General features: G+C 38.5%; 1 protein-coding gene across 1 annotated transcript; it reads left to right on the top strand.

Moving 5' to 3' along the window:
* Positions 1-6,749: 6,749 nt before the first annotated feature.
* Positions 6,750-7,742, top strand: LOC104121029 (probable cyclic nucleotide-gated ion channel 20, chloroplastic). Its single transcript, XM_009632925.4, has 2 exons — positions 6,750-6,983; positions 7,293-7,742. Exons 1-2 carry the CDS (start codon positions 6,912-6,914, stop codon positions 7,680-7,682), a joined length of 462 nt encoding a protein of 153 aa, XP_009631220.3. The 5' UTR covers positions 6,750-6,911; the 3' UTR covers positions 7,683-7,742.
* The last annotated feature ends 5,202 nt before the right edge of the window (positions 7,743-12,944 follow it).

Here is a 12,944-nt window from a genome sequence, read left to right as displayed (position 1 = left end):
TATGGGGGCCTGCTGGACTGCCCTCTCACGAACTGACCTCTGCCCCCAGACGGAGCACCTCTGAACTCTCCAGAATACCTAAACTGCTTATCTCTAGTAACCTTCTCTCGGCTACGCTGACGTACACCCTCAATCCTCCGAGCTATCTCTACGACTAGCTCATACGAAGTACCCATCTCAACCTCTCGAGCCATAGTGGCCTGAATGCCAGTATGTAAACTCATAACAAACCTCCGCACTCTCTCCGCCTCAGTAGGGAGTATCATAAGTGCATGGCGAGATAACTCAGAAAACCTCGCCTCATAATCGGTCACTAACATCTGACCCTGTTGGAGCTGCTCAAACTGAAACCTCAACTCTTCCCTCTGGGAGGGTGGAATATACCTATCCAGGAAGATACGGGTGAACTTGTCCCAAGTTATGGGAGGAGAATCTGCTGGTCTGCCAAGAACATAAGACTGCCACCATCTACCGGCTCTGCCCTATAGCTGAAAAGTAGCAAAGTCTACCCCATGAGACTCCAATATCCTCATGTTGTGCAGTCTGTCCCTGCAACGATCAATGAAGTCCTGTGGATCCTCATGTCGCTCACCCCCAAAAATAGGAGGATGTAGTCTAGTCCATCGATCCAATAATTTCTGAGGATCGGAGGCTACAGCTGGCCTAGGCTCAGGTGTAGCTACTGCCACTAGCTGGGCTCCACCCACGGGTAGTGCACCCTGGGTCTGATATACAACAGCTGCCTGTCCATGAGCCGGTGTCCATAAGCCGGTGCGGTTGGGGTCTGTGCTCCCCCGCCCTCCTGAGATGTGGCTGGGTCTGTCGGAAATAAACCGGTCTGAGTCATATTGTCCATGAACCGCAGCATACGACCCATAACATCCTGGAATCCCAGCGCAGATGTGAAATCCACCGGAGCTGGCTCTGCCACAGGCACTTCACCCTATTCCTGAATAATGGGATTTTGTGCTGGACCCACTGGCGGCATAACTGGAACAGTCCTGGGACGTCCTCGCCCTCTACCACGGCCTGGAGCCCTCCCTCGGCCTCTAGCAACTGGGGGAGTAGCTCTTCCCTGGTTTGGAATCTCATTAGAGCGTGTTCTCACCATCTGTGAGAGAATAAGAGAAGGATATTTAGTAGTACATCAATTGCACGATAGAATATGAAGAAAGGTAGTTTCCTAACACCATATAGCCTCTTGAAAATAAGTACAGACATCTCCGTACCGATCCGCAACACTCTATTAGGTCTACTCATAACTTGTGAGACCTACGTGAACCAAGTGCTCTGATACCATGTTGTCACTATCCAATTTCACCTATAGGTCGTGATGGCGCCCAAAACTACAGCTAGGCAAGCCAACTAATAAATCAAACGTACAGTGGTTAAACTTTTATTCTAAGAAAATAATAAAATACCAACTTCTACCAATGTGTGTGCCAAGACCCGGTGTCACAAGTGCATGAGCATCTAATAGATTATACAAAACTACGAATACTGTCTGAAATGAAATAGACAGAATGTAAATATAAGAAGAGATACTGGTAGCTGCAGAACGGCTCAGAAAGGCAGCTCACCACTATGCCTCGGGATGACATGGATATGTGATGATAGGTCCTCCACTAGTACCTGTCTCAGATCCTGCACAAAAAGTGCAGCAAGTGTAGTATGAGTACGTAAACAACGTGTACCTAGTAAGTATCAAGCCTAATCTCGAAGTGGTAGAGACGAGATGGCCAACTTTGACACTCACTATAGGTCAATAATAATAATTGAAATAATACTAGAATATTTAAATCAGCATGATTCCTAGAATATAACAATAATTTATTTAACCAACAGAAATAATTAAATTCCTTCAAAATGCAACAATTTTCCGTATATATATATATATATATATATATATATATATATATATATATATATATATATATATATATATCCTTCAATTTCAATAAAATTCCTATATATCAAATAGCTTTACAAGCTGCAATTCAATTTCAATGAATTTCTAATTTATCAAATAGCTTTATAAGCTGCAATAAACCGTCAAAGTATCATGTAATTATTATTATTATTAAGCACGATTTCTGTCGAGGTCGTTCGGCCCGATCCAGAATATTGTGTACACTGCCGAGGGACGTGCGACACGATCCATAGATGCATCTATCCTGCCGAGGCGTTCGGCCCACTCCACAAGAAAGGAGGATATTTTCTTTTGTACCTCCAGAATGAGAGTATATTTGTTATAAGATAAATTCAGGAGGAAGAACAATTTCTCTTAACAATTAAATAAATTTAAACAGAACAAAAAAAAATCAAGTATATGAGATTTCCATCCTCTAATATTTTTATATAACAATTCACAATATATATGTATATATATTAAATAATATTAATTAAACAAAGAATACAATTCACACAAGTAATTCATGCTTCGAGTCCTAAACTACTCGGACTTTAGCATTAATAGTAACTACGCACGGACTCTCATCACCTCGTGCGTACGTAGTCCCCACAATTAGCAACAATTATTTAATTTTTGTCACCTATGAGGTAATTTCTCCCTCACAAGATTAGACAAGAGACTTACCTCGTCTTGCTCCAATTTAATCCACTAGTAGGCCTTTTTCTCGACTAAATAACTTCGATTGGCTCGAATCCCAATATTTTTCCCTTAAAAATCTGTCAAAAGTCACCTCTGCTCAAGCTCAAGTGCGTCAAAAATGGCAAATGGGACGAATGTCCTCTTTTATAAACTGCCCAGGCAGCCTTCGGAATTGGGCCTCGATCGTGGCCCTCGAGCCTGGGCTCCGGTCATGGCCTCGATCATGGCCTCGAGTTTGGGACTTGGTCATGGACTCGATCAGGGCATCGAGCTTGGGACTTCGATCGTGACCCTCGATCTTGGTTCTTGATTCTAGCCCTCGAGCCTTGCCTTCGATCATGGCCCTCGAGCTGGACCTTCGATCGTGGCTTCGGTACTAAGCCTCATCCCTGGCTTCGACTTAGGCCTCGATCGTGGGCTCGATATCTGGCTTCGATCTGGGGCTCGATCACAACCCAGAATATATAGCAGAAGAGAAAATCGCAGCAGCTTTTTAAGTCCTACATTTGATCCGTTAACCATCTGAAACTCACCCGAGGCCCCCGGGACCTCAACCAAATATACCAAAAAGTCCTAAAACATCATACGAACTTATTTGAAAACTTGAATCACATAAAACAACGCTAAAATCATGAATTATGCTCCCATTCAAGATTCATGAAACTTAAAATTTCTAACTTCTACACTTGATGTCGAAACCTATCAAATCAACTCCGATTGACCTCAAATTTTACATACAAGTCATAAATGACATAACAGAGCTACAAAAATTTTCAAAACAGGATTCTGACCCCGATATCAAAAAGTCAACTCCCTGGTCAAACTTCCAAACTTAAATTCCTATTGTAGCCATTTCAAGCCTAATTTCCCTACGGACTTTCAAATAAAATTTTGATCGCGCTCCTAAGTCCAAAATTAACATACGGAGCTGTTAGAATCATCAAAATTCTATTCCGGGGTCGTTTGCACATAATTAGACATCCGGTCACTATTTGAACTTAAACTTTTAATTTGTTTCATCAAAATTCCATATCTCAGGCTAGGGCCCTCGAAATTTGATTCCGGGCATATGCCCGAGTCCCAAATCATGATACGGACCTACCGAAACTATCAAAATACTGATCCGAGTCCGTTTGCTCAAAATGTTGACCAAAGTCAACTCATTTGAGTTTTAAAGCTCTAATTCACATTTTAATCCATTATTTTTATTTTTTTTTCACATAAAAACTTTCCAGAAATATTTATGGATTGCGCACACAAGTCGAGGAATGATAAATAGTACTTTTCGAGGTCTTAAAATACATAATTAATTAGTAAAGTGAAAGATGATATTTTGGGTCATCACATGCAGTATATAGATCGCAGGTACAATTTTTTACTATGCTACCTGAACTAGTTCAGTATTTGTGTATGCCAAGGAGGCCTATTTTTAAAGTAACATACTTGATGCTTGTGGATAATCATGATGGTTATTCTATTTTTAAAGTAACATACTTGATGCTTGTGGATAATCATGATTGTTATTCTATTTTGTAAATATTTCTCTCAACTGAACATGAAGTGTTGGTTCCCCAAGTACACGCAAGTATACGCGGCCGTCAAGTAATAAATTGACTCGAAAGTTGGATGTCGAACCCACAAAGACTTAGATTGATCGTTAACTAATCAAACTAAAATTAATTAATTGTCCAAGCTATTTAAGAGTCACGTTTATCTATTAATCTACTATTGCGAAAATTAAATAAGTAACAACTAATTTATCAAGAATGCAAATGCGTATGATGAGATTTTACTTCAGAGGAAATAAAAATTCAATGGTTGTGGTTGGTTTATCAATCCTATTAAGTTCAATAATTACACTCGTTAATCCAATAATTAACCGGGTCGTTTATATGAATAGCATATTCCCACAATACTACTCGCCTACCCACAATATATTGATCCTATATTCCTATGGTATTGAGTCTTTCATGAACGAATATAATACTATATTTAATTAAGCAAGACTATTAGGTATATTCCTATCCTAACCGTGAAATATTCTCCCGAGCCACGGGTTCAGAAACAAGCTCTCTTTAATTCTACTCTAATCTATACACGGCTTTTCCAAGCATAGCATAGATACTAGAATGAATTGGTAGCTACATTAATTCACAAGTGAAAACTAGAATTAAAGAAACAACCACAAGATGATAATCCGAATTAATGAAGATGTAATTAATAAACGTTAATAATCATGTTAACCATAACCCTAGAACATAGAGTGCTTAGCCACTCATGTTCGTAGTAACAATGTTCCAAGTATTTTGCATAAACAAATTACAAAGAAAAGATAAAGGGATGAAGAACTCTATGATTTTCTCCTCCAAAAGTTGTTTCACATGATGATCTTGCCTTCGGTCGCAAAACTCTCCTCAAATGGTGTTTAATGACTATTTATATGTGTACAGAAAAGACACAAACGAAATAACTAAGTCAAAAATCAAGTAGGAGACAAAATAGGCTTTAAAAATCCGGAACACCCTCGCTACAGGCCTTGCGGCGCGAGTCAGATCGCGAGCTTCACCTCGCTATACACTGTGCGACGCCAGCTCTGTCGCGAGCTAAGTACCTCGCCTCGCAAGCTCAAACGCGAGGATGCAAATGTCGCGTCGCCTGACATATGGCGGCTGAAATCTGACGCCTCACTTTGTTTCCAATGATGTTCACGTCACTTGTATATTCCTTGCCTTGTTCTTTGATTTAATCAATCTTCATTCTTGATAGTGCCAATTGTCTAACTCTTCCTTTCCAAGCATTTCATGCTACTTTGTCATCTTTCATCCTTACATTAGTAATAATCTTATTGCTTTCTCATAACTTGGAAGATTTCATCTTCATAAATTGCTTCTTCCTTTATTTTTCTTTACAGGTATTTGTCTTCTTGCATTCTGTACTGCAATGTTTAGCATATTTAACTTTTATCTCCAAACTACCTACATATAAAATAAACTTAATTAAGCAGAAATATAGTATAATTTAGTATTAAAGCACCTAAATGTAAGGTAAGTAATGCACTAAAATATAAAATTATAGCTAAACATCGTGAAGCCATTGTCTCTTCTCAAGAAAAAGATTAGTTATGTGTGGGAAATTGAAAAGTGAATTACTTGGAGGAATATTTTTGCATGACAAAACTATTTGGTCGTGTGGAAATTTTGGGACATTGTTCACCAGTCTTATTGTATAACATGATAAATGATCTCTTACTTGGATGTAATTGTTAGATTGTTAGTATCTCTTTGCGTTGATTGTGCACCATTTTTTTGTGAAACTGTCAATGAGCATTCTTTTTTCTCTGCAGGAGGTTAGAAATGTCTCTGAGACGTCGTGACGTTGAACAATGGATGAGCCATAGGCGCTTGCCAGAAGAACTGAGAATGTAGCCTTTAATGCTCTTTTTCCTTGACATCTAACTTCTAGACTCCGCAGTTTGTCTTCTCCGTAATTTACTGAGGCGTTCCTGGATTGAGTGCACACCTGATTTGCTATTCATCATCAAATCTCGCAAGTATCTTCATAATTTATTCACTCTGGACCCCAGTCGAAGCTTGAAATTTTTGCGAGATGGAACTGTGTTCTCGACTTTGCATTCCACAGACAAGGATATCGTAGTTTAGGAATTATCAATGTGGCCTTAAGTCCTGCATGTTTAGTTATGTGGGATGCAAGTACAGAGGAAGCTTAAATTAAGCATATTTCTGATTGTTTGTTTGGATGTAAAATTTAGTATTATGAGATGTTACCTGGTTATTAGTTTATATTTAACTAAGTTTATAGTCCTGACTAATTTTTAGTTGTATCCTTTGGCAGTCACTCTTGCAAGTGGGTCTTAGAGTTGGGTGCGTAAATATGCTGTTTTATTTGTTTAATTTAATTACAGTTGAATTTGAGAGTTGACAACTAAAGATTTTCATATCCTTGTGTTGCACGCTTGTCTTGTTTTCCTTTGATTTACCCGCACCGTAAGTGTTACACCCATTGGAGTTCTCTATACTGTTATGTAACTCCAACTGTAATGCTAGAAATATGGACGAGTCTGTCATGGTATTTATTTTATTCTTGCAAATTAAAACACCAGTAGTTTGATCAATGTTAATCCAAAATGATAAACTACCATGTGTCTTAGAAATGAGCTTTTATTGAATCCATTTCCATTACTTGCTACAAGAAAACTTAAAAGCATGATCGTCTCCTTTGTAGGAGAGTTCGGGAGGCAGAGACATACAATTGGGCAGCTACCAGAGGGGTCAATGAAGAAATGCTACTAGAGAATCTTCCTGAAGACCTTCTAAGAGATATACGGAGACATCTTTTTAACTTCATCAAAAAGGTGAATTCCAACTGGACTATCATTTGGATCATTCATCTTCTCTTTATTATGTTATTCCACATGCTTTTCATAGACGAGCTCATTTGCAGTACATATTTTGTGATTGGAACCATTGAGTCTAGCCAATCAAGGTCTGGATTCTGAAACATGTCATTTTTGTGTGAATTTTAGCTTAACCAGATTGAACAGACAGGAAAAAGGGACTTTCCTGGTTTGGGTCAGATTTAAGATGTTTGTTTTCTCAATGGCTCTTTATATTGAACGTATAATTTCTCATCATGACTTTCATATTATGTTATTGATTTGCAGGTTCGGATATTTGCACTTCTGGATGAACCCATCATAGATGCTATCTGTGAGAGGTTAAGACAGAAAACCTACATAGCAGGAAGCAAAGTTTTATACCGTGGTGGTCTGGTTGACAAAATGGTTTTCATAATTCGGGGTAAGATGGAAAGTATTGGAGAAGATGGAAATGTTGCCTCATTGTCTGAAGGGGATGCCTGTGGGGAAGAACTTCTCGCATGGTGCCTTGAGCATTCTTCGATAAACGGGGGTGATTATAGATCTTTTAAAGATTGTCATGTGAGTGCATCTTTGGCATATATGCATGATATTATGTTGTCTCTTTTTGTTATTAGTGATAAAATCAATTCATCAGCTTCGCTTGAACTCCGCCATTTCTTGTTATCCAAATAGGTGCTTTCCGTAATATTCAAATTATCACTGAAAGCTCCTTTGACTCGGCTATCTTTTCTCCTCTTGAGGCTCAGCTACCCTCCCCCCACCCTCAAGGCAAAATACGACATGAAATTTGAAAAATAAATATAAAAAATATGCTTATCTAAGCATGGATGAGTTGAAGAGTCTGAAACCTAATTGTGGGTTTTTTGGACTCAAGCGGCCATAATAGGTAAAAAAAATAACCGCGCTATAAAAAAAGGACATTTGTCCGTTAAGGCATAGTGCGGTGAATAACCGCGCTATATATAAAAGTTGGGCCCACCAATAATTTATATGCTCAAAAGTCAAAACTAACAAACCGATAACTCATAGGGGTGTAGCGCGCATATTTAAGGCGCTATACATCAAATAATTGTACCCCCCTCGACTGATTTTTTCCTTATTTAAGGAGTTTCAGGATTTTGTAAAAATCCATTCAAGATCCTTCAAGTCTTCCGAAATATTTTTTCGTTAATTTATTTTGTATTTTGTCATAATATCCGAAGACCGAAAAATTAGGGTTTTATTATATTAGGAGGGGGAGGGGGAGGGAGGGAGGGGGGGGGAAGGGAGGTGAGGTTGTGGTGGGGAATAACTCAGTACGCTATAGTTGTTCTCCATAGTGTCATGTTAAGTTTCCACTTACAATGGAGTACGATAGATTGGTATCGTTGTTATGTAAAAAATGACCGTGAGCAAATGTTCGGTGAATATTAAAATAACCGAAAGATACCCGTATTCTGTTACTCCGCAAGGGGTTGCTTGTTATGATGAGTTTAATATCGAAGACTATGAAACTTTGAAAGATTTTTTAGGACTCCGGATGAACACCGGGAACTTCTTGTGATAAAAATGTTGGAAATATACGTCAAGGCTGAAGGCGTTCCCAATAATGAGTTTCCGCAAAGTAGGGATATCCCTCAATCATCGGGTGGTTATTTTGGAGCAGTTTTAGCCGAAAAGGTTCCGAGTGAAAGAGTTTGGTGTGATCTAAAATTATCTCCACGGGCGAGGAATTAATTTCTCCCCTAGTTTACATAATCCACAAGGCTAGTGGTATACTTTAATTGTCCTTTGTGTTACGATATTTATTTTTATGTATTGAATTTATATTAACACTCATATATTCCACAAGGGGTACTGTCCAGATATGAATTTTACAAGTTATGAACCAACGGCCAGTTGGAATATGCCTAGTTTTGGTGTGTTGGATCATGATGGTCTATCCGGGAGTCATCATCAACAAGATAATGTGCATTATGGGATATCAACACATTATGATTTGTAAGTGAAGTGATAAAGTTTATATGTAAAGTTTGGATGAATTTGAGAAACTCATTATTTTATTGGTTGTGCAGTGAAAACGAGCAACTTCAAGGTCCTGTCCTTACTCAATTGCCCGAAGACGACGTATTTAATCGGGATATGGCATATGCGCGGAGTCAGAAAGAGAATAGTGATTATGACAACAAAGCTGATGAGTCTGGAGATGACACACCTTTCCCTGATGAGGGTTTTGATGATGAGGATGAGAATGCTGAACCGGATTTGATAAGAGAGCATGCTCCACTTTTCGTTAGACCAAGAGTGTACGAGTCCCATGTGTCGTTTCATTCAAGGGAGATTTCCTACATTGATCATTTTCCAAGTATGCCGGATGTGGATGCCCTCACAAGGGATCTTGCCAAAATTCGGACAACAATGTGGGATGAATCTAGAGCAACGGTACTGTCAAAGGGCATGCTTTTTGCTGATAAAGCGCGCCTGAGATCGTGGTTCATGAGTCATCTCTGGAAGTATACAAGGTTATTTGTCGTAGATGGTTTCAAAGTTGTAATTAGATGCTACGTGCAAGGAAGTTGAAAACAAATATGTGGGTTGTGGGTAAATACATTGGCACCCATAACTGTGAAATAGACACATTCAGTGGGAATCATTTTAACTTGAATGTTGACTTGATTTCTCTTGTCTTAATTTCACACATTGAAGTGTCCATAAGGTACAAGATCAAAGAGTGTATACCATCTGTCCACCAGGTATATCATTACCAAAAGAAAGGCATTTCTCGGGGGCAAACGTGTGTTTGAAATTATTTATGGTAACTCTCTACCCAGGTACATGGCCGCATTGCAACACTTGAAACCCGAGACTGTTGTTGAATGGAAGCTTGAGCAGATTCCGATAATACCAGAACACATATTCAGATATGTGTTTTGGGCATTTAAACCAGCCATTGATAGTTTTGTGCATTATCGACCGGTAATATCCATAGACGGTACTCATGTCTATGGAAAGTATTATATTAAGTTGTTGATCGCCGTTGCAGTAGATGCTAATGAAAGTATACTTCCCCTAGCGTTTGCTATTTGTGCCAATGAAAGCCAAGAAACATGGACATTATTTTTGAACCACTTGAAGGAGCATGTTGTCAGATAGCGTTCAGGTATTTGTCTAATATCTGATCGGCATGGCGGTATTTTAAGTTCTATACAGAATTTGCGTACATGGCAGGAACTGTATGCCTACCATCATTACTGTGTGAGGCACCTGAGGGCTTATTCGAACAAGGACTTGCATGATTTAATGTGGATGGCTGTAACAGATCACCAAGAGTGTAAATTCAGGAGGCGAATGGAGTTAAATCTAATTGATATTTAGCATTAATACTTTAGTACAACAATTTAACATACACCCCAAGAAAAAAACACAATAGTTATTTGCCATTATCGTCCCTGTATGGCACTATTTCATCGTCACTGTCTTCATCTTCTTCGTCAACATCGTGTACGCATCCTTCGGGACCGAGGACATCGTAATCTAGGCCCCAGATGACACACATTTCTCCTATTTAATCGCTATCATCAATAAGACCACTTGCTTGATTTTTACAACAATATGGGACTCTATGTCCAACGTCTGTGGTAGAAACTTAGGTAGTTTCTCCCACTCGACAACTGTTGGGAAAACAGGATAATCACTGTCTCTATGCAATTTTTCATTTTCTAATAAATCCCATTACTGATCCTCCGTTCCTCCCAGGTAGTTAAGATCATCCATTGCATGATGAACAACTAGTGCCTTTTCCATCTCTAGAATCTCCTTCATTAAATGCCGTATAACTTCTTGTTCATCTTTGTGTGTGTTTGTTTGGAAGGTTGCAGACAGTGCTTGTGGCACAACAAGCCAATGCCAGCGACATAGTACATCATAATTACATCATTTTAAGTAAAGGGGAACCCATTGTAGTTTTTCGCCCCAAATTTGCATACCTTCAGGCTTTGTAGAATGCGCTTCGCTCTTAATAATGTGCCGTGCAACTTTGAGATCAATGTGTATATTGATAGGCTTATTTTCCAAGGGACGCATAACACCATACCACTTGTCATTAACCAAATCAGTATAGCAACCTAGCATATTTTTTTCAAGGTAGGGATTGATAGTGTTAAGACGTATTCCATGGGGATCTGTTGAACAACCTTCACCATTTTGCCTCTTCTTGAATCATTTATTAAATATTAGTGTCATTTTTGTAATGGATGTTGTAATGTTTCTTCAAATGGTCTTTGAATACAAATCTCTTGGTTCAGTTTAAGAAGTTGCCTTATACCCTAAAGAATCATTATCACGAGTTACATAGCGCGCCACCAATATGCATTATGTGTATTGTCTTGTCGATCTGAAAAGTTGAAGTTCTGGAAAAGCTGTCTTGTACCCTAAAGAATCATTATCATGCAAAACATAGCGCGCCACTAGTATGCGTTATGTGTATTGTTTTGTCGACCTGAAAAAACCGTTGTTCAGAAAAAGTTGTCTTGTATCCTAAAGAATCATTATCATGCGAAACATAGCGCGCCACCAATATGCGTTATGTGTATTGTCTTGTCGACCTGAAAAAGCTATCATTCTGGAAAAGCTGTCTTGTACCCTAAAGAATCATTATCATGGATACATAGCGCACCACCAATCTGCGTTATGTGTATTAGCTTCCTATAAAAGCCTACGCATTTTAGTTATTATTTGCGCTTAACGAAACAAATAGGAAAACATTCCATTAATTTTTCATTTTTCTTGCATTACGAAATGTCTGGATGCAATGATGTACCAAGGTGTTACTGTAGCAAACGTGCGATTTTGAAGCCACGTTGGTCAAATTGCAATCTGGGTCGCAGACGCTGGATCTGTCAACAACTTGTAAGTGATTATTTTGACAAAAACGTTAGTTAATATTTTTTTATAACTTGTTAATTAATAGTGTTGTGTTATAATCTCCACTGGTAGGACAAAAATCAATGTGGATTTCAAGAATGGTATGATGAGCCCATTAACCAGGAATACTATAAATCATGTTTGCACTATGTTTGGAATATGACCGGTGAATACGAACTCCAGATCGTTAAACTACAACAATAACTTGCGACAGTGAAGGAGAAACTAAAAGAGACAGAAGAAGAAAAAAATAGGTTGGAAGAGAAATTTAAGTGGTTGAAGCACAGAATAATGGGCGATAATGACTAAACAAACACATGGATGTGTTGATTGTAGTATTTTATCTTTATGTTTTACGTGTCATGTACTATCATTAATTGTACCGAATTTAAATTATGTTAAGTTGTCATTTTTTTTTGTGTTGTAGTATTAAACTAATAAATAATCCGAGAAATAAAAACACATGCGCAAATTATGTAAAATATAAATAATGTTGCTATTATATATAATATTTCATATATACAGATAATAATAAATGTCAATGTGTCCCACAACCTATATGCTTTAAAGCATAGGCTGGCCTGAGGCGCATCCCATCCCGCCCGGATACGCTATCAGGATCATCCTCATCACGTCGCCTCTTTAGCGGAGGATGCGCTGCAGCATGATCATTGGTAAGGTTGGCAGACTCGGTAGAAGCGACCGTCAGTCCAGCAGTAACCTACAGAATAATAGGATATTTTAGTATATGAAATATAAATTACTAGCGTACGTGTTTGATAAAAAACTTTTAATGGTCATACCATAGTCTCGGTGGGCTCTTGAATAAAATCATCCGTCTTCGGCATGCCAGTATCGCATAAAGTGGTCTCCATGATGGGCGATGGTGATGTCTTTAAAAACAATAAAAATGCTTTAGATACTGATGAGTAATCAATGAGATAAAAACAAATAGAAATAATAGTAATACAAATAAACCTACGCTTGAGTAGCGACACACTGCTCTGTCACAACATCAGGGTGCACTGGAGT

This window comes from Nicotiana tomentosiformis, chromosome 3 (assembly GCF_000390325.3).
Source record: "Nicotiana tomentosiformis chromosome 3, ASM39032v3, whole genome shotgun sequence".
Classification (NCBI taxonomy): domain Eukaryota; kingdom Viridiplantae; phylum Streptophyta; class Magnoliopsida; order Solanales; family Solanaceae; genus Nicotiana; species Nicotiana tomentosiformis.
The sequence above is the reverse complement of the archived record's forward strand: the minus strand, read 5'-3'. Positions and strand labels throughout refer to the sequence as shown.

What these genes read in the sequence shown, in the direction of transcription:
- LOC104121029 (XM_009632925.4), top strand. Translation starts at nt 6,912, where the DNA reads ATGCTACTAGAGAATCTTCCTGAAGACCTTCTAAGAGATATACGGAGA. An exon ending in TTTTTAACTTCATCAAAAAG is followed by an intron (nt 6,984 to 7,292) that starts GTGAATTCCAAC and finishes ATTGATTTGCAG; the next exon opens with GTTCGGATATTTGCACTTCT.